This window comes from Caenorhabditis elegans, chromosome III (genome assembly GCF_000002985.6).
Source record: "Caenorhabditis elegans chromosome III".
Classification (NCBI taxonomy): domain Eukaryota; kingdom Metazoa; phylum Nematoda; class Chromadorea; order Rhabditida; family Rhabditidae; genus Caenorhabditis; species Caenorhabditis elegans.
In genome coordinates this window covers 8,810,574-8,831,766 of record NC_003281.10, presented here as the reverse complement: position 1 = coordinate 8,831,766, position 21,193 = coordinate 8,810,574, and the positions used below count along the sequence as shown (strand labels likewise).

General features: G+C 34.9%; 4 protein-coding genes and 2 non-coding genes across 6 annotated transcripts; 3 read left to right on the top strand and 3 right to left on the bottom strand.

The window, feature by feature from the left end:
* Nucleotides 1-657: 657 nt before the first annotated feature.
* Nucleotides 658-2,276, top strand: F44E2.10 (Malectin domain-containing protein; the record flags this gene model as incomplete). Its single annotated transcript, NM_066550.4, has 6 exons — nt 658-805; nt 860-990; nt 1,039-1,241; nt 1,493-1,703; nt 1,800-1,919; nt 1,975-2,276. 6 exons carry the CDS (start codon nt 658-660, stop codon nt 2,074-2,076), a joined length of 915 nt encoding a protein of 304 aa, NP_498951.1. The 3' UTR covers nt 2,077-2,276.
* A 185-nt stretch (nt 2,277-2,461) lies between these two features.
* Nucleotides 2,462-4,434, top strand: F44E2.3 (uncharacterized protein). Its single transcript, NM_066549.4, has 6 exons — nt 2,462-2,607; nt 2,655-2,756; nt 3,264-3,384; nt 3,433-3,570; nt 3,639-3,722; nt 4,109-4,434. The coding sequence occupies exons 1-6, from the start codon at nt 2,480-2,482 to the stop codon at nt 4,268-4,270; spliced, it is 735 nt and encodes a 244-aa protein (NP_498950.1). The 5' UTR covers nt 2,462-2,479; the 3' UTR covers nt 4,271-4,434.
* Nucleotides 4,435-4,538: 104 nt separating this feature from the next.
* F54F2.9 (DnaJ homolog subfamily C member 1) lies at nt 4,539-6,541 on the top strand. The gene is made up of 4 exons (NM_066548.8): nt 4,539-4,880; nt 5,306-5,790; nt 5,851-6,160; nt 6,304-6,541. Exons 1-4 carry the CDS (start codon nt 4,540-4,542, stop codon nt 6,410-6,412), a joined length of 1,245 nt encoding a protein of 414 aa, NP_498949.2. The 5' UTR covers nt 4,539; the 3' UTR covers nt 6,413-6,541.
* On the bottom strand, nt 6,493-12,868 carry pat-2 (Integrin alpha pat-2). The gene is made up of 11 exons (NM_066547.6): nt 12,693-12,868; nt 12,408-12,645; nt 12,238-12,361; nt 11,509-11,920; nt 11,216-11,445; nt 10,491-10,966; nt 10,298-10,434; nt 9,879-10,073; nt 8,693-9,404; nt 7,399-8,235; nt 6,493-6,935 (listed from the first exon to the last, which is right to left on the bottom strand). The coding sequence occupies exons 1-11, from the start codon at nt 12,863-12,865 to the stop codon at nt 6,789-6,791; spliced, it is 3,681 nt and encodes a 1,226-aa protein (NP_498948.1). The 5' UTR covers nt 12,866-12,868; the 3' UTR covers nt 6,493-6,788.
* On the bottom strand, nt 10,114-10,205 carry F54F2.11. Its single transcript, NR_052564.1, has one exon. It is a non-coding gene; the product is annotated as an Unclassified non-coding RNA F54F2.11 (non-coding RNA).
* Nucleotides 12,869-20,479: 7,611 nt separating the features above from the next.
* F54F2.10 lies at nt 20,480-20,618 on the bottom strand. Its single transcript, NR_052563.1, has one exon. It is a non-coding gene; the product is annotated as an Unclassified non-coding RNA F54F2.10 (non-coding RNA).
* Between the last annotated feature and the right edge of the window lie 575 nt (nt 20,619-21,193).

The window sequence follows — 21,193 nt, the reverse complement described above, 5'->3', positions numbered from 1 at the left end:
ACATCCAGCTCTTTTTTTTGCTTTTAAATGAAAAACGCGTTGTGGCCAGGGATTATAGTCGGATTTAATTCCGCTTTATGAAATACATTTTTGGTTTTGTTTAGAAAAAAGTGGTTTATTTTATTATACGTTTTTTTCTGCGAAATGCTGAGTATTTTCCAGAACAACTATTTTAGACTTTTTTTCTTTTGCCGGGTACTGTATTAAAGGGACATGCCTCAACTCAATAGAGAAACTCTCGCAACGATATTTGACATACTGTAGAAGTTTTTCCACATATGTGGAAAAACTTCTCTGGCCACACCGCTGGAAAAGTTGTTTCGAGTGTGTTTTTTTTATTCACAATAAAATTGCTTATATCGAACAAAAGTAACATAAATAATTATGATTTTCGATAGAAAATTCATAAAATAAAAGTATATTAATACTTTTCTTGAATTCAGATGTAGATTTACTAAAATTCACACGTTTCTTTTGAAAAAACATAATCGAAAAACATTTTATTGTTCCGATTTCTCTTCCTTTTTTCTTTACCGCGTATATATATTGCGATGTTTTTCAATGTGGCAGTTTCTGTCGGTTTCATTCTTTTTTTCTGTGTCTTGTCGGTCAGAACACTAATTGGACATCGACCTCTTGTTCCCGTTTCCCTAATAAATGTCCGCTCATCCATTTTCCATCTCATTTCAAATTCGTGCATTTCAGATGAGCATCCAGCTTCTGCTCATCTCATTTCTCATTGTCGTCGTCTCGTCAGCAAAAACTGTGAATTTGAAGAATCGGGTCGTTGCTGCAGTGAATTGCGGTAAGATTTTCATGGAGATTTTATATTGAAATTGACTTTTTTATGTTATTCCAGGAGGCCCTGATGCTTTGGGAGCATATGGAATCGAGTATTCTGCAGATACGTCAGAGGATGGTGTCTCTTCAGATCATGGAATGCAATACTCATTCAATAATGCTGAAGTAGATGATATGGAAATTTATCAGGTAGATTTTAAATAATTCTAACTGGTTGATCGAAGAAATGTATTTCAGACTGAGAGATGGAGCAAAGAATCATTTAGTTACGATGTTCCAATCAGCGAGGATGGCGAGTACGTCATCATTCTGAAATTCTCGGAAGTCTACTTTCAAAAAGCTGGAGAAAAAATTTTCAATATAAGAATCAATTCACATCTGGCTGTCAAAAATCTAGACATTTTTGATGCAGCTGGCGGTCGAGGATTTGCCCATGATGTGTAAGATTTATTAAAATAATAATTCATATTTATTAAAATAACCAGCCGGTGTCGTTCGAGACTACGACTCGACCTCCTCCAATTGGCTTAAACTAAAGTTCGAAAAAAAAACTTTGTTTTAAATTTATATAAATAAACTTGTTTTTTTTTAATGGAATTTTAAATTTTATGTGAATTAGTGTTGGTCCGGCCTATATTGGACGGAAGGAAACTCTACTTTATATATAGTAAATGATGATTTTATTTTGCAGCTATATTCCAGTGGTTATCAAGGGTAGCTCTATTTCGGTGTCTGGACATTCAAGAGAATACAAAGGAAAAGTCATCATTGAGCTCTCAAAAGGTCCCCATGATAATCCGAAACTCAATGGATACGCTATTCTTCGTGGAACTGTTGAAGATCTGCCATCACCGCCAGAAAAATTCATTGTTGAAGATCATTTCCCGGAGGATTTTGACATTGTGAGTTGATATAGAGATAAAAATTAAATATATATTATGCAATAAATTCGAAGTTTTCACTATTTTTCGTAAACATTCAAATATAAAAATTTACAGTATGAAGACGATGCAACTGAAGATAGTTTCAAACCTCAAATCATCAGAGGAGATGAGCCTGACGAAGAAGAAATGTACAGTGCACCATCGGCGGCGGGAACGGAGAATCCATTTGAAAAGGTACAATTATATAAATTATTAACAGCTTTCTAATTGTTTTAAGTCTTTCCTACAGGAAACCATGAACATCTGGCTTCCGCTTGTCGCCATTCTTATCGTCGTTATTCCTATGATCTACGTAATTCAGATGAAAAACCAGGGAACTAGAAAAGATTGATGTTTTAAACATTTTTCCATTTGTTTGTTAGTATTTATATTTATTGATTTTATGTTCTCTGTGAGAAAAATATTGTGGGTTTTTTGATCTTTCACTTGTAAATATATTTCATGTCAACTAGGAATTTTTCTTTTTTTGTTTTGTTCTCAAGCTTAATTTATTATTTAAAATGCTCAACAAATGAAACAATTTTTGTTCGATTAATTCAATTGCAACTGCAAATTGGTCATGGCCGGCAATACTTGTGGACGTATTTCAACCATGGGGAATACTAGTCCACCGCCGTGTACAACGACAATTGGCGGGTCAATACACATACGCATCCTGCATTTTCTGTCTTCTTCAGTTTTATTTTTTCAGAATTTAACAATTCATTATTCAAATCGTTTCAGATTTTTCGATAATGTCGAGAAGATCACGAAGTCGTTCGAGGTCACCAAAAAGAGATCGAGAAGAAAGAAAAAGACGTGAGGACAGAGATCGTGATCGAGAAAGAAAACGAGACCGAAAGGATAGAGAGAGAAAACGGAGGTTTTTATATTTTTAAAATTCAATCAATAAAAGGTTCAAAGTTCCAGGCATCGAAGCTCATCGTCAGAAGGTTCACAAGCCGAACCACATCAATTGGGAAGTATTTTCAGAGAAGAGAGACGTCGACGAGAGAGAAATGAATCTCCAAAGTAAGATTTCAACTTTAATCGATATTTCTCCAGAATACGGAAACTCAAATAATTTTCATATTTCAAAAAATCACACTTTTTGAAGTTAGACAATTATTTGTTTATAAAAGATTATTGTTTTTTCTTTTTGGTATCGAAGCGATCGATTTTATTCAATTCAAACAAGCTTTTAGGTGATTTTTCATAGTTTTTCGATTGAAAAATATTTCATTTTTTGAAAATATGAGAAAAAGCAATAAAAACAAATAAATTTCAAGTTAAATTCAGTGGAAATGAGAAGAAGTTGTAAACTACAGTACTCCTTAAAGGCGCACACACTTTTGCATTTTTGAAAATCGGTCACTTCAAGACCAGACAGCGTATTTTTAATGAAAATCGCAAAATTTCGAGTTTAGGTGGTAAGTTATAATAATTGTCAAGTGAGAAAAACTACTATCTCCATGAACATATCATGTTAAAGTTTTAAAATCCAGTTTGAAGATAGTTTATAACCTGTTTTTCGTTAAGACTTCCACCTCCTCCTCCACCACCACCGTCGGATCCCCCAGTTGACACAAGCATCCCATTCGACGTGAGCACTTTGAACGAACCAACTAAAAAATGGCTGGAAGAGAAGATTGTTGAGCAGGTAATTAATTTCTTTCCAATTTTGTCGTTTTAAAAGCATATGGTTCAGGTATCGGCTCGTGTACATCAACTGGAAGCAATGATGGCTGAAAAAGCGACATCGGCAAGAAATGAGATGGAAAAGATGTTGAGAGCTCAAATCGAAGCAGAAATGGCAGTAGAATTGGCGGAATGCAAGAAACGGGATGTTAGTTTTTTTTCTACTTTATAAAACATTTCCTCTCCTCTACAAAGGTTAATGTTACCAGTTTTCAGGAAGAATCTCGTAAAAAGTGCAAACAATTGGAAGCAGAACTAGAAAGAAAAGTTCTGGAAGCTGAAGAAAGTCGCAAGAAATTTGTAAGTTGTCTCCTCCAACTTCAAGAATGCAAATATTCCAATTATACGAAAGATCTACGAAATCTGCCGGATTCTATTCATTTTTCTACATCTTTTCAGCAGCTTATAAGATATCAAATATCTATTTCTCGTCTTGAACATTTTTCTTAATTTTTCTCTCTTTTTCTCCTCAATTAATTCCATTTCCTCTTTGATTTATACAATTTTGTGTGCCAACAAACGAAAGGACATGTCGTCGCTGATGATTCGGCCCCCCGTCTAGCAGGTATTTGTGCAAGGATATCATCTTCATCTTCAACGCGAGTCACAATCAATTTTAGATTTTATTAGTTTAAATTAAATCAAATTTCCGCACTTCGACCTAATTTAACAGTTATTCATTTCAGGAGGAAGATCGTTTGGCAATGCTTGAGCAAAAGAGCCAATTGGAACGAGATCGTGCTGAACTTGCACGTCAGAAATCGGACATGAAAAAGAATGAGCAGCAGGCGATATTGAACAAATCAGGCAACTCTCGGGCTCCGATTAAATTCAAATTTGGGAAATGAGCACAAGATGAACAAATCGCCTGTGCACCTGACTTTACCTCGCCGATCTCTTCACTCACTTCTTTCAGAGTTTATTATTTTTTGTTTAATGAAGCCACTTTAAAATTTAATTGTCTTCGCTTCAAAATTTCGTAAAACCAAATAAAAAACTTTGTTATTTATTATTTTTTGTTGGTCCAATAATAAAAATGTATACGTAAATCGTTTAAATCTCTAATTTTTATAGATTAAAAAAATTTGGTTGAATTTTCTGAAATATTTATTGCAGAATGCGGGTCATCCTTCTCCTTGCCTTCCTAATATCCTTAACAGAATGTCAATGGACATCAGAAGATTTGGCTCTATATGATTTAGTGGAAGAAGTCGGAGTTAATTTCTACGAGTGGTTCGATATTCCACGAGATGCCTCGTCGAATCAAGTAAAGAAAGCATATCGAAAATTGACACTTGAATGGCATCCGGATAGGAATTCTGCGCCTGATGCTACGGAAAAGTTTCGTCAAGTTGCTGGAATCTATGAAGTTTTGAAGACTACAGAACTTCGTGAAAAATATGATAATGTTCTGGAAAATGGGTTACCTTCGTGGAGGCATCCTATGTATTACTATAGGTGAGGGAATTCACATAGTGGTTTTTATTTTTGAAAATTGGAAAAAAAATGTACAGAAAAATACGAGAAAACTACATAAGATTGTTATTGTTTTTCTTAAAAAATTATGCTTTTTGACTGTAAATATATTCTTAAAATTTGAATGAGTTTTCCAATTAATCATATAAATAGTTTAAAAAAATCCCCATTGCTATTATACGTTTTGCGATGGTTTCAAAAAAAAAGTAACTAGGTTTGCCCAATAAAAGTTGCGTGACAATCTTAAATCTGATCAAATTCAGAAATAAAATGCAATGTGTTAGTCTTAAAAATTGGCAGAAATACCAAAATATTTTCCTTCCCATTCCACCATATTCCATATCACATGGTTAACTGAAATAATTCGGATTTTTTTAAAATAGTGTTTTATAAATAATTTTTTCCAGACGAATGCGAAAACTTGCATGGTATGAAGGAATCCTTGTGCTTCTTTTTATCGGAACTATCGCTCATTACCTGATGATGTGGGCGGCATATTTCGAGAAAACTCTTGTCTACAAACAAAATGTGAAAAAATCGCGAAAATCGAAAAAAGAAGATCCAGCGGAAGCAGAAAAATTGATGAAACAAGCACTTGAAGAGTATCTTCCAAAATATTCAGAACTTCTTCCAATTATTCTTGCTAGAGGTACAGTAACCCTCTTCAAAAACTTGGCATTGACTGCTAAAGATGCTATGACACCTAAAGAAGTTGAACCTGAAGAACCAACAGAAGAGGAGTTGGCTCAACAGAGAAGGCAACAAAGAGCAGCAGCGGCACCCCAGCAACTAGAGTTTAAATTTGAAGTGGCTCAAGGTATGAAAGCAGTTTCCACAAATGATCCTGAGATGGAGAAAAAGTATGCAGCAGAAAATGAAGTTGTAGCACAGAGTAAGTTAATTTATCAGAAAAAAGGTTTCTGAACTCTACTCAATGATCTTTTAATTTCAGAACAATCTGGAGCAACATGGACGCCTGATGAATTAGCTAGTCTGGTTCGACTGAGCACTGAAAAATACCCGGCTGGAACACCGAATCGTTGGGAACAAATGGGTCGAGTTTTGAATAGAAGTGCAGAAGACGTTATTGCAATGGCTGGAAAAATGAAACAGATGAAGCAAGAGGATTATACGAAATTGTTGATGACAACTATTCAACAATCAGTACCAGTTGAAGAGAAATCAGAAGATGATTGGAGTCAAGCTGAGCAGAAGGCTTTTGAAACCGCATTGCAGAAATATCCAAAGGGAACTGATGAAAGGTTAGCTTGGAAACTAGAAATGGGTATTTTGAAATTGAGAACGCTCATCCTCCAAGCGTTGGGTTTCGTTAGGTATTGACGGTAAAATTTCTGGGTCCCCATAATATAATATCCAGAGGAATGTTTTAAATATTAAATTTCAGGTGGGAAAGAATCTCCGAAGAAATTGGAAGCAAAACGAAGAAACAAGTGATGGTCAGATTCAAGCAATTGGCTGAGATGATTCGAAAAAAGAAAACCAATGATACCTAGTTTTGTCATAATATTTATTCCGTTTTTTTGTTGGTCGGGTTTGATGAAATTCCAAAATTTATTGTTTTAGACGCGTTTTAAATATTTATTTATTTATTAAATTTTTATTAATAAATTGATGATAATAAAAGAAAAAACATCAAAAATATCGACTAGAAACATGTCAATGTATTGGTAATTAATTGGAAAACAAAGAAACATAATATGAACATATAAAGCACCAAATTGAGCGGAGATTCCGAAAAACGATCGAACATGAAAGTAAGATTGGGGGGCAAGGCACGACAAGAGGACTAAATTGGGACCAAAATGATAATTTTAAAAAGACACCCGCAGATGTGAATAGTAAAGAATAAGGAACAAAAAATGGAAAATATTATAGCATTTGTCCGTGACGTCCCTGATTGTACTGATCTTGTGATGTATAACGGGATTGACTATCAGCGTATTGAGCATTTGGTTGACGGTCGGCACGGAGTTCTGCATGCTCAGTTGGTGGACGATTACGTTTGAAGAAACCACACTGAAAATTAGATTATTATTATTTATTTTCTGAGGGAAACTGTAAATTTGTTTCGAAATTGGTTGTATACTGTAGTCGCTCTGATCTACCTATATTCTACAGTACCCCCGACGTAAGCTCGCCGTGGACGTTGCTGTGAAATTTTCGAAAGCGTGTGAGCACAGCTTTAATGTCGTAGGCAACTTCTTTTAAATTCAGTTTTTCTTAATCTTTGTGACAATCATTTTTTACCTTTCGAAAATGGCAGAGTTTGAACCATAAACTTTTCTCGCGGCGAGGCCCATCCGAATAAATCAATGAGGCTTTGAGAAACCGCTTCACAAAATTGGAAATTAAGATATAATTTTTGCTGCGTCACAAGTAAGCATGAAAGTTGGCGAAAGAACTTTAATTTAACTTGCAAGCCAATATCTATGTTGTTATGTAATAAATCGTATTTTTGAAAATTAAATTTGAAACTCACCCTCCAGAGCAGTAAAATAAGAAGAATCAAAATGGCAAGTCCAATAAGAATAGCCAAAAGATAAAGCCACCAAGGAAGATCTCTTCCTTCTTCAGAAGCAATTGCATTCATATTTGTAGATACTGCTGTTATCAATGTTGGCTTATGTGGAAGATTGTATTTAGTAGATGTGACACGAGCAAGAGCCAACGATGAAATGTCTCCTCCAGGATTTTTCTCATCAACCAATGTGTTTGTGTATAATCTAGAGAAGATTTCCACAAGTACAAACTCGTCTTCTTTAAGATCATAAATATCACATTCAATATGTGTACATCTCAATGAATTACAATCAACAGATGCTCTTGATAGTGGTCCCTTATAATCAACAACTCCTCCAGCTTCCTTCGAAAGTTTAACAGCTTCACGAAGATCAGAGAATCTAGCCTTATCACTTCTTGGTTCACCACGGTGTTCTCCTCCCTTCTTCTTCTTCTTTGGTGTTGGATTTCTTTTAACTCTCTTACTTCCAGCTCTATCAAAATCTTCATCATCTTCCTCTTCAAAATCATCTCCATCATATTCCTGATCGTCTGGAATATATTCATAATCTCCCTTCTTCTTTTTATCCTCAACATATTGCCAATTTCCAGTATTCTGACGAATCTTCTCCTCGTCTTTTTCGTATACATGTACTGGACCAGATTGATGATGAGTTTGATGTTGTGTAGATTGATGACGTGTTGATTGGGATTGAGTTGTTGTTTCATCTTCATATGATTCATCATCTTCTTCTCTTGAATATTCATTTGGTGTCTTGGCAACTGGTGGTTCAGTTGGAACATGCTCATTTGTTATCTGAAATTTTAATTCGTTTTTAATGTGCGACAGTAATTTTTTGTGAACATTTATAAAATAAGATGTTCAGGATTCTGAATTGAAAAAAGTGAAGTTTGTCAGCCCGAACCGGAAAATCAATTTTTTTTGTGATATTTCAGCATATTCGATTGTTTCCAATATTTTTTTTTAACTCGCCGATTCTAAACATTTCAGAAACTGACGAAAACAATTCTTCAAAATTTCCCAAGAAATTTGAATTTTATCCTAAAAATGATAAAGTTTCTTACTTCTATTTCTAAAACAAAATAGTTCCTTCCGTATTTCACTGCAATTTTAAATGTACAGAGTTATAAAATTCAGTGTCTACAGAAATTGGGGATTTGCAACGACTATGAGATCGTGGCAAGACCCACTCAGAAAAACAGCGTGTACCTTTAAAGTAATGTCTAGAAATTTAAAAATTATTCAAACGTACCCTCAAATTCAATGGATTAACATTTTGCAGTTGTTTGACCCGACATCTTCCTTTATTTGGTGGATTAACAACTGGTTCTGTGATAATGTACAGAAGATGACCTCCTTCAGTGGAAAATGATGGCCAGAAGATATCCAAAGTAGCTGAGTCAACCTCAGATGGACCACGATTACTGATTTGATAAAGATGTGAAACAACTGGACCAATTTCATTGTCATCGAAAGCATCTACACGTGTTTTGTTCGTCATTGAGAAATCGACTTGTTCGGGATTTGATCTACCATTCAAACTCAATTGATTCTTAAAATCAACTGGAATAGTGAATGTGACTTTATTATCAGCAACAGTATGAGCTTCTTCATCATTACTACTGTTCACATGAGCATTAATACTGATTGGAGCAAGTGGAGGTTTATCAGAAGAAGCAGTCACTCTTACAACACTACTAACTACTTTGTTAGCTGGAAGTGGATTGCCGAGATCACATGCAAAAGTCCATTTTCCATCCGAATCTGGTTCATCGGAAGTTGGAGAACAAGCTGGAGCAGACTTGCTTCCATCTCCACCAACACTTTCAATTCCACCGTATTCGAATCCTTGTGGAACATCGAAATAAAGTTTTGTCTCATATGAATCTTCTCCTCCATTTTGAACTGTTACATTGATAAGCATTGTATTGTCTTGAGTTCCCAAAAGGAATTTCTCACGATCACTGAAAAAATATGTTTAAAAGAATTTAATTGCTGGCATTTGGTTTATAGGTTTAGGAATAATTATTTTAATGATATGATTTCACTGAAAATTTCGCCGATTCCGTGAAGAAAAGAAACATACAATCTTCGTGGAATTATTTTGACAGGAAAATCCTGAAGCAAACATTTTAAAAATGGCTGTGAACTTGTCTCATTATAAAAAATGTTTTGAAAATTGTCGAGTTAGGTTACATTGTATTTTGTGTTATATTCAATTTTTCTCGCTCATTTCCTTATATTTTTTTGAAAATTTTAAAATTAGAGTAATGATTAAAACATTTCGAGACAAACCCATTTTTTCAATAATTTTTCAAACTTACTGTAATGAGGATTTTCAATGTTTCCCTTTCTTTTATATTCAATGAAAAAATGGCATATTTAATGTATTTTTTCAACACTTTTTATCGATCATTTTGAAAATTAAAAAAACTTACGCAACAGCGGTAACCTTCAAATCAGGAACACAAAGATCATCTTTTCCACAATTATTTGCAATATTAATCTTATTTTGGAATGAAAGTGGTACAGTTGTGTCAATTGCTGGTTCAAGCTTATCACCACGAAGTTTTCCGGTTTTTGATTCAACATATGTGTAGTTGACGGACCAATGAATTGGGGAGAGCTTGTCTCTGAAATTATTTTATTTTTGATTTTTAGAAAACATTTTATTTTCTAATTTGAAGGTTTGCAAAGCATACGAACTATTTTACATTCAAAAATTAGCCTTGAACTTTTTTTCACAGCAGAGCAAACATTTTCTCAATTTTTTCTGATAAAAAAATTTAAAAAGTTGTGGTCATTTTGAGTTGAAAAACTTTGAAAGAAAATCAAAATATTTTCTCTGAAAACTCACTTCATTGTGGAAGAAGCAAAGAATCGATGTCTGAAACACTTTTGTCGTCCCTTCTCAAGACGAACACGTTGTTCGATTGAAGATGGATGGTCTCTTGTTTTAGATCCTTGTGCAACTTTAATGCTTCTGTCAGATTTCTGAAATATTATTATTGTGTTAAAAATTTTTATCTAGTTTTAAAAAAGTGACCTACCACATCTTTTTGCAAGAAATAAGCTCTTGGTTCAGGAGAATGATCATCAAGATTGAATCGAAGATCAAATTCCAAATCATTTGGTGTATCTCCTTTTCCTTCATATTTGAAACATGTATTAATATGTTTGCATGCCTGTTTTCCCAATTTTCCATCAACATCGCAATTCTTATCTTCTACACTGATCAATGCACTCTCTGGTTCAGTTTGTCCCGTGACAGTGACAACTGGTTTTGTGAGTAAAACAGCTGCATTTCCAGATTTCCATGCTCCAACTGCAATGTCTGGCATTCCATTTCCATCAACATCTTCGTTTCCAGTAAGGGAGAAGCCAAATGATTTGATATTTCCATGACCAATATTGGCTCCTTCGATCTTCTGAGTTGGTAGTTCGCGAACACCATCTTTGGATCCGTGGATCACATAAACAGCTCCTTGTTTGTTTTTTCCAGCATATGGTGCACCAACAATTACATCTGAAAAACACTATTTTGTAATTTAAAATTTCCAACAAAAAATGCAATAAATTTCCATAGCGGTTCAAATGAGATTGAAAGTTCAAAATGCCGCACAAATTTCCGATAATCTAGGATTTTTTATGTCTAAAGAAATTGTTAAATTAAGAAAAAGAAAAGTGAAAATACGAAAACTAAATTTGAATTTCCGCGTAAAATAATTTCTGTGAGAAATTCAAATTCGTTCATTTTTAGTAGCAAAATCCCTACCATTATAACCATCCAAATTCAAGTCTCCAGCTGCTGCGACTGCGTGTCCAAATCGTCCCCACTGATCATCTCCAACAACTGCAATCTGTTTTCCAAAGACTCCTGGAGCAGTTTGAAGCATCACAATGACCTTTCCGACATCGTATTGTGGTTTTCTTTCTTGTGTTTTTGCGTCTTTCACGCTACCGTAATCTGTGTAGAATGGGCAGCCCATGATAATGTCGTCGCGTCTGAAATTAATACAGAGAATATTTAGAGAATTGTAATTTTATGTGTTTGTGAATCTCACTTACCCATCTTTATTTACATCAGCAACTGCAACAGATCCTCCACAATATTGTCCATGTTGAGTTGACACCTCATCAGTCAAATTGATCATCATCTTCAGTTTCGACGTGTATAACACCAATTTTCCGTGCAAATCGTTTCCACGTGGAACTCCGGCAACAATATCATCAATACCATCTCCATCAAAATCTCCAGTTGCTGTAGAATATCCCATCATATCGTGATCGTATTCCTTGCTACCGTACTCGGTATTCGGGCGGTCTGTCTGATTTTTGATGTTCTGTGAGAACATTGCTCCTTGCCAATACCACACACCGGGGGCTCCAATAAAAACACGATTTTGATTCTTCTTTCCTGGAACTGCAGCCGAGAATCCGCACTGACCGTATCCAAGACGATGACGACCGTGGCGAGCAGCTGTAATTTTTCATCTAATTTTTTATAAAGTTACCAATTGTTCGAACTCTGAACTATTCCAAAAGGTTCAACAATTTTCAGATTTTTTTCAGGAGCCTCTAGAAGTTTCTAGAATTTTCCAAAAAAATCTCAAAATTTTAAGACGTTTTTAACAGTGTCTTGAGGGTTGCAGAAACTTTTCAAACTATTAAAATATTCCTGCAATTCCTCAAAATTTTCAGAAGTTTCTAGAACTTCCCAGAACTTTCTTTTCTCGAACTCCTTTTTCCAAAACTACAGTACCCCTGCAGTACCAATTAAGTATCCCCAAAACATACGTTCTTGTTTGCACGATGAAAACTCCTCCGCATTATCAAATCCATTTTCAGCATAGAAACAGGTTCCAACTGGCTCAATAACTTCGAATTTTGAGTAGAAATATGTGTATTTTGGAGCACACACCTGGAAATTTAATTTTTAATTTTCAAACTCCGCAGAATAAACCTACCACAATTTTATCATGCTTATCATTTGATCGAACAGTTGCACCAAAGAATTGATGTGATTTTTCTTCAATTGGAACAAGATGTGATCCATTGAGTTTCTTCAAGTTTCCCTTCATTTTATCCACGTGGACTTCTCGGCATGTTGCCCGGTTCACGGAGCAAGCATAAACTGCTCCAGGTCTTCGGATTCCAGCCAGGTTTGGGTTATTGCTTTCAGCTTCAGGGGCACCGACAACGAGGCTGAAATTTTTGAATGTAAAATCTGTTCAGTTAATTCAATAACTTACACAGGCATTCCCTTCTGCTCATGGTAAAAATCGAGTGAGTATCCAAAGTAGTTACCAGCCATGTGATGAACCACTACATTTTTTGTGTCGATGTTGAAGGTGGCAACTCCGGCTAAAAGGCCCAGTAAGCCTAGAAGCAAGCCGATCCTTCGCGGAAAACTACCCTCTCGCATCTACTGGAAATTTGGAATTCGGTTTTTTGAAAACAATCAGAAAGAAGTTTGCAACGAGTATACGGAAGATGAAACGATTTTAGAAGTTGATTGAATAGAAAAAAAATTTCAAAATCTCAAATTCAAAAGTTCCAAGAAATATTTTTGAAAGGGAAAATAAAGAACTTTGCTTGAATTTTAATTTTGGAACGTTTTTCATGTCTAAATGAATTAAATTCAAAGTAGCGACCAATTTCACTGAGATAATTTCAAATTCTCAGTTAACATGTGGATCAATGAAGCCTAATCGGTGTCTTTTCCAAAAACCGGAAGGAAGGAAAAATGGAATTGAACAGAGCACACGCGATTGCGAAACAAAGAACTGACCCTCCGAAGACGACAAGTCATTTATAATTGAGAAGGGAGCTCTACGAGCATTTGACACACTCACATTGAGTCATGAACATATCAAGAAATGAATTGAACGAACAGGAGAAGTGAGCGAACGGAAATTAACGGGGGAACAAAATGACCCGTGACACGTGGAGCAAGATTGATGAAGAAGCAAAGTAAGGAGCAATTCGAATTTTGCATAAATCTCAATATTTGTTGTGTATTGAGCGAGAGCCAACAACAATATTTTCTCAAATGCTCAATTGAACTATTTCAAAATGTTTTGACTGTTGAAAGTTGTTTGCTGGAACCTCTAGCTTTTGAGTTGTACTCATTCGAAAATCTTTAAAATTACCGGAGAACCCTCAAAATATTCAGAATATTGGCTGGACTACGAGTTAAAAATCAGAAATTCGAAGTTTGTGAAAAACGTACAAAAAGGAAATTCCGAAACAAAACTGGCATCTGGAGACTCATAGTTATCCCATGAATTTCCGAAAAATACGATGAGTCAAGAGTCGTTTGAAATAGAGAAGGGAGGAAGGGACACATAGTTTCTTCAGTTTCCGGATAGTTATCAAACATATGTCTAATGGTGAGAGAGTGTGAGAGACGAAGAGACGTAGACATTGATGGAAGCATGAATTGAGGATGAAATTGGGAGGATGGAAGGGGGCGGAGGAAGAGGCACCACTTATTTGGGGACACGAGAAGCAATTAGTTTGGAATCAAGTAGATATGCAGTTACTATTTTTGAAACACCAAAGAGATTTTCTAATATTTTGAAAAACTTGCAAAATTATTATAATAGTAGACGTTCAATCTGACCAGACCAAAATTTGATAATTGAATTCAATTTTTGAACCTACTTGGAATATCAGGGAAACTTCCTGCCAAAATTCGACAATAAGTTGCCACAGATTTTAAAGTTTTTAAAGTTTCAGTTTTCACAGTGAAATCTAGTTAATTCAAGTACATAAATATTGTGGTCAAAAACGTATTGCACCAATACTAATAGAACAAATACGGCACTTTCTCCAATATTTGTAGTATGTGTTTTAAAAATCACGCCTACTTGAAGCCCATCAGTATACGAACAACATTTTATATATTGGTGAAAAGTTCATGTAATAGAGAGTATTGGGATGTGGGCATGAAGTAATTGTCAGTAGAATCCAAGATATGGTTGACTGGTGACTGTTCCCTCTCCGACAAAAAGGTCATGTTTTGAATAGAGAGGAACAAGTGATAAATTGAGGGAACGGGGGGAGGATGAATTAATTGGGTGGTTAGGAGGAAAATGAATTTTTGGAAAAAAAAGATGTCGACAAGATTTAAGGGAAGTTAAATTAGGAGGTAGGTTTTGAAAAAAGAATCTTAAATTGATGGGTCATTTGTGAAAAGTAACGTTGACTAACTAAGCAACAAAAAAATCATAATCCCTTCTATAAAGATTAATAATCTTCATAATAGCTTTTCAACTAATACATGGTGAACATTACCGTTTCATTACAACCTAAAACAATTAAATATTTATTACCGATCATTCTTTTTGATTGTCAAGAATTGCAATCATAGGAAAGTCGAACATTTATAGAATTCAAATCGGCGACGCACAAAGGTATCAATGTTAAAACCAAGCATTTTACTATTATAATAAAGTACTTAATTGTGCGAATTATACGATCTTAGTCAATAAAACAATTTCCAGAAATTTCATTTCCAAATCCAGGAATAATAAATCAAAGAATCCCAAGAGCAGGTGGTGCAGGTGCTCATGGAGCACACTTTTTGAAGAAAGAATAGGGGTCTCGCCGTTGGTAGTGAATTCTCAATGATGCATTCGAGCGAGAACAATTTTTTTTGTTGAAAGAAGAATGTGAGACATTCGGTGAGACAGAGAATATTCAGAGTGTCGAAAATGAACAATATACTCTTTGCAGGAAAATTACTGAAGAAGCTGGGTGTTGGAATTTTTTAGATGGATTTATAATTTAGTATAGAAATGCCAAATTTTTGTCTGAAATCAGATAAGAGCTTGGTTTTTACACAATATTTTATTTGATTTTTGAAAAACATTTGATGATTACTTGATACTTTTTAATTCAGAAAACAGCGGGATAGCCTATTATTATTGGAAAAAAATGTCAAGAAGGGTTTGAATAATAGACGTAAATAAGGGCCTACGAAGAACCTTAAAACTTCAAGTTTTACGTATGATTTCTTCACTCAGAACTGAGCAAATTATGTTGTCGATTTATGTTGAGAACTGTTCGATTGTACAGTCCTCTAAAAAGATTCTCCTAAATAATTTTTTAAAAAGCTTTAATCCCCTGAGAAAAAAATCTACGAAGCTACGGTTACTGTAGCTATTGTGTTTTTTTTTTAAATAATGAGTTCCCACTTTTTGAGATTTCACAACTCGATATGCAAAATTGTAGAAAAATTCAATGAGATCAATATCAAAAATCATAAAAAGAAGAGAAAACGGAAAGTTGAGAGACTGGATAAAGTGCTCTACGGGACGACGGCACACGGGGGAGGATGCGAGATGGCAGGAGCAGCAGAAGAAGAAGCAGTTGCCTTCTTTACATCGTTGATATTCTGCCTGCTCATACTCTCTCGCATTGCTACACACTGTTTATTGGGCTCTCTTCCCGAGGGCTCTTCGACTCGGCAGATCACTTGGATGACCGCGATGCTCTAACACCAGACGCCTACGTTCCCTCTTACCATCTCTCTTTCTTTTTTTCTCTTCTTAGATCGTAGAGACGTTGGATCAACCGGGGAAAGTATATGAGAAAAGGGACCCCTGTGTGTTTTCCCGACGTTTTCGATTTCGAAACACCTTTTGAACAAGAAATTGTACAATTTTGACAATGCGGAACTTAGAAACAGGGTTAAGAGTTGTTGTAGAGAAAGTAACTAATAATAAAACATTCGGAATTAAAGAGCAACAATGTTCGACAGAAAGTTGAGAAAAACTGTCAAAAAGTTCTCAAAGCTAGATAGAACGTTGCAAAAGCTTAACAGTAAGCTTTATAAAGTGCTACTCACTATCAGATCTCGTTGACATGAAAAAGGAGGAAGTTGGCATGGTATGCTACTAGGTTTTCGAAAAACAAATAATTTTTTAAAAACAAATACCATTCACTTTGCAAAACTAAATAATTCGATAAATCTACAGTTCCTTCAGCAACTCGATTGTTTGCAAAAACACAGCCAAAAAATGTTTTCCTAAACTTCTGCAATGTTAAATCAAAACTATGGATTGTGGTGAAAGACCCGAAGTAGTGTACACTATGTCGACGATTGCTTTAGTTTTGAAAGAAGATGGATGTAACACTTTGAATCAAAAAACGTTGAGAAAAGAAAGAGAGGGGTTCCTTTTTTCTTGACTAAAAAATTGAGATGATGCCCCATGAGAGATGAACTGAATATTCGGGTATTTTGTACTGATTATGGAAGAATTTGGAACATTTGATCTGCTGAATGATATAACTTTTGTAGGCACCTCATATAATTTGTCAAATATTTTAGTTAACACATTTAAAAACTACGCATGTTTCCAAACATTTCCCAATGACTAATCAGAACCTATCAGTTACCGAAATGGTAGAATTCAAAATAAAAGTCTGTGAGTCATAAAAAGTGTCACTAATAACCATTTGACCAACACCCAGATATATTTTTCGCCCATTCAGGAGGGAGAATGCGAAAAAAGAAAATAAGAAAGTGTGTTCAAGTAGTGAGTGGGGGGTGTCCAGGAATAAAGAATAATGTTTACTCCCCGCTCCTGCCCTATGTGAGAACTGTGGGAACTACTTAGGTGTCAAAACGAGAAAAAGAAAAAAGAGAGCAAACTTTGTATAAATATGGGGCCGTTTTATTTGTCTTGCCTCTTATTTAGTGTCAATGACTAATTGCCAATAAGTTAGTCTAATTTTAAGAAAGGCTGTCAGACTAGCAAATCGGAGATTTGCTAGGCTTCGCAGTTTGGTTCGGCGTAGAGTAACTCAAGAATAATTCGCTTTATTAAAGTTTAGTCAAGTGTTGAGTAAATGCCAAGTAAATGTGCTGAAGTTTGCCAAGACCGGCCAAATTTAGTTTAACATTAATTTTAGAAATAACAATTTCCACTTTTCAAATTTTTGTTCTTAAAATAGGCTTAACAGTTGTCCAACGCTTCTATGTGTATTCGGGCCTGCGGCCCTCAACATGAATTATTGGGCTCAGAATAGGCCTAAAAGTTGTCCAACTCTTCTGCGTCTATTTAGGCTTGCGACACTCGAACTGAATTATTATGCTAAGAATAGGCTTGACGGATCTCCAACACTTCTTCGTGTATTCGGGCCTGCGGCCCTCAACTCGAGTTTTTGGGCTCAGTATAGGCTTAACGGCTGTCCAATACTTTTGTGTATTCGGGCCTCCGGCCCTCAATCCGGTTAACTGACCTAGGTGACCTTTTTCATTACCTTTCCAAAAACATACGTAGTTATAGAAACATACCTCTCAGAGAAGGCCTCCAGCCTGCTCTGCTGGGAGTAGGGATAGAAAAGGCCTAAAGTTTCAAAGAGTAAGAAGGCGGCCCTAATCCCTGATTTTTGGGTTTTACTGAAAAACAATAGCATTGCAGGCCTCCAGCCTGTCCTGCTGGAAGTCAGGTTAAAAGTAGCCAACATGTTCAAAAAGTGCGGCCCTCAATTAGATTAGGGAAAAAGTAAAAATCTCGAAAAGTCTTCAAAATTGAGTTTTCCTCACGTTATTAAAAATAAGAAATGAAAATTATCGAATTCATCACCAAAAATAGAGAGAGAGAGAGAGTGGTAGAAAAGTTTTTCACGTTTAATCAATCTTTTTGATTTTGCAAAAATTGAATGATGGCCTACATTTTGGAAAGTGGGCCAATTTTTTTCAAAATAGTTTCAAAAAATTGGAAATACGAAGTTCTCTCTTGCGCACAAATTGGAACCAAATGTCAGAAAAACTGAAGATTTGGGGCTGAAAAAACATGAAATTCGTCAGCACAAAGAATACATCCATTTCGACCATACTCCAGAATCCCGCTCAAATCAGTGTTTTAGCCTTCCCAAAAGCGCCCCCACAATGATGACGATGGAAGGCGCTATTTTTGTAAGCTATTGAAACAAATTGCTCAAAAAACCGCCAACCCTAAGCCAAGATATAAGCTCTCAAAGTGCAGTCACATTTCTCGGGACACCCCATGCACGACAACGTGCCCTTATTTTTTATTTCTGTCAAGAATGCAATTTCAGGATTTAATATAGGAAGAGGCAGAAAATGTAACCTAAAGGAATATGTATAATCAGCTGAAGTACAATATAAGTTTGATAATTTTAATAAATTCAGTCTCCTAGAAATGTACATATATTGTGGAAAAATTGTCACTTTTTGAGCTCGAAATGTTTTAAAAGTCTTAAATAGTTTCTTTTAAAAAATATTAAAGCTGTGAAAAGAAATGAGATTTTTATTAATTTTCGAAATATAGTTAAGTTTAAAAATTGGCGAAAATATTCGGCAATTGATGATTGCCGGAAATTTCTACCTTTACTCAGAAATGGAAATTTTGTGAATTAATAAAATATGATATTTCCAGAAAACTTCATATAATAGGCTTTTTGGTACCTTCTAGGTAAATTTTGCAACGGTACAAACATGCGACTGCTGCTCTCATTTTTAATTTTGGAAAACTTGACTAAAATTCTAAACATCTAAAAAATATTTTCAGCGTTTTATTTTCATAATTCGCCCTATAAATCTACTAAGAAAGAATTTATATGAAATCCTCACAAGCAATACTTTGACTTAAACCACAATAAACGTGAACACCCCAAAAAATAGTAAGAGAAGTAGTCGAAAAAGGGAAAAAGTGAACGGTTTCTGTGGGTAATCGACGAGTAATTGAATTGGATCATACAAAACCAGTTATGGGCGTCAATCGGAACTGGACACACGACTGGAAAAAAGAGGAAAAGTAACCGAGAAATCAAACACAAGAAAAAACGCATAGAAATTTAAATGGGTAATTTGTTGTCAATTGGTAGGAGAAACAAAATGAGGAGAGAAAGAGAGGATAAATACATCAATAAAAAAAGAGGTGTGGCGGATTCTGACGAAGGACATAGATTTGAAATAAAAGAAAATAATTGGAAACTGACAGAGAAAATAAGATTAGGTGATGGATTGGATAAAGGAGGACACACAGAAAATATTTGATAAGCGTATCTGTCATATGTTCTTTTTTTAATAGGTTAAATTATAGCGACACATTAAAATATTCTCTACAGATTGTGTGATGATATATTGAGATTTATAACATTTGTGAGTTTTACGATTTTTGGAAAATCTACTACAAAATAGGACAGACCGGTCTTGATCTATACTTGATCAGAATTTTGGAGCTACAGTAACCTCAAGTATATTTCGTTTTTTTTCTGGTTAAAAATAATAGTTTTGATAATTTTTTTAAAGAAATTTAAAAAACTTTAAATTCCTTGAAAAAATATGCTAACTTCGAACTATGATAATTGTTACCCCTTTTTTGATGTTTAGTTAACTACCAGCAATATTATCTAGATACAAAAAAATTATTCGAATGTGAAAACTAATTTTTTTGGAGTTTGTTGCATGTTCTCCTCGGTAATATTTGTGGAAATACAGTTCGTAAAATTCTTTACAAAAACGTAGAAAAGAACAAGATATGGGTGGAGCCTAACTTTTAAAATTCTGCAAGTTTCACAGTCAATTTATTAAAAATTCTGTTCTAAAGCAGGGAAAATAATTATTTTAAAATTTCGGTTTTTTGAGAAATGTAGGGCATTCTTCTATGTATGAACTATTTTTCAACCTACAAATACTCCTAGAACCATATGGTAATTAATAGAAACATTCAAAAAGTAAATAAAACTCGAAGAAAAACTTTTTTCCAAAATAATGACTACTAAAAACTTTGTAATTGCCACTTTTTGACTGTAAAAAAAATCTTTGATTCGCCTTAACTTTTCCTTCGGAGTTTTGCATTTTAGAGTTTAAAAATAGTTTAAAATTGAGAGATTATTCATACCGAAAAAGTCATAAAGCAAAGAAATAGGCGCCACATTTCGTCAAAGCTATCAAATTCCGGGAGACGTTCGCAAGCGGAACAGGCGAAAATTTGATTGCGCAATCATTAAACGACATAGTCGGCACAAGGATAACGAGTACAATCAAATTTTACATGCAACAAGAAATCTTATACACAGAGACACCCTTAAATTGGGTTAAGGACCCAGAGATGGGCGGTCCCTAGGAATGTTCGTTTTGAAAAGAATGACAATTAGCAGATTGTGTAGAGAGAGAGAGAGCAAGTGTAGAAGAAGACGAGAAAGACTATGGTGCTACTCAAAGAGATAAAATCAAAAAGTGAAGAAGAAGTGGGAGAAAAGGACACACCCTCTCGGGAATTCACATGGGCGCCCTCCTCCGCCCTTTTCTTGGTTTGAAAGAGCATATGGTGAATGAGATATTGATATACAACCAGATAATGAAGATTTGTTTGAACTTCGAATTATAGTAATCTGAATTTTCAGTTAAAACTTTGGGAAAAGTTTATCCTAATGTAATTTTTTCAATGTTGTTATGGGGACTTAAAATATGCGTATTTTGAAATATGAGTGTAATCTCCAACGCCAAATGGGTCTTGTTAGGTATTGGTGTTTTAACAATTTGTTTCAAGATAAAACGTGAATGAAGTGTAACATAAAATAATTAGAATAACAAAAAAATTTGGCCCATGATCCGAGGGTACATCGGAATAGGGTACATCGAGCGATTTTTCGTTCTTGGGGTACATTCGAGCAAAGGGTACAATCATTCTTAGGGTACATCCACCTGTTTGTTCAGAGGGTACATCCATGGGATTTTCATAGGGTACATCGGCACTATGTTCCAAGGGTA

What these genes read in the sequence shown, in the direction of transcription:
- F54F2.9 (NM_066548.8), top strand. Translation starts at nt 4,540, where the DNA reads ATGCGGGTCATCCTTCTCCTTGCCTTCCTAATATCCTTAACAGAATGT. An exon ending in CATCCTATGTATTACTATAG is followed by an intron (nt 4,881 to 5,305) that starts GTGAGGGAATTC and finishes AATTTTTTCCAG; the next exon opens with ACGAATGCGAAAACTTGCAT. An exon ending in AAATGAAGTTGTAGCACAGA is followed by an intron (nt 5,791 to 5,850) that starts GTAAGTTAATTT and finishes TTTTAATTTCAG; the next exon opens with AACAATCTGGAGCAACATGG.
- F44E2.3 (NM_066549.4), top strand. Translation starts at nt 2,480, where the DNA reads ATGTCGAGAAGATCACGAAGTCGTTCGAGGTCACCAAAAAGAGATCGA. An exon ending in GATAGAGAGAGAAAACGGAG is followed by an intron (nt 2,608 to 2,654) that starts GTTTTTATATTT and finishes TCAAAGTTCCAG; the next exon opens with GCATCGAAGCTCATCGTCAG. An exon ending in AAGAGAAGATTGTTGAGCAG is followed by an intron (nt 3,385 to 3,432) that starts GTAATTAATTTC and finishes CATATGGTTCAG; the next exon opens with GTATCGGCTCGTGTACATCA.
- pat-2 (NM_066547.6), bottom strand. Translation starts at nt 12,865, where the DNA reads ATGCGAGAGGGTAGTTTTCCGCGAAGGATCGGCTTGCTTCTAGGCTTA. An exon ending in ATAAGCATGATAAAATTGTG is followed by an intron (nt 12,362 to 12,407) that starts GTAGGTTTATTC and finishes TTAAATTTCCAG; the next exon opens with GTGTGTGCTCCAAAATACAC. An exon ending in TTATTTTACTGCTCTGGAGG is followed by an intron (nt 6,936 to 7,398) that starts GTGAGTTTCAAA and finishes TCTAATTTTCAG; the next exon opens with TGTGGTTTCTTCAAACGTAA.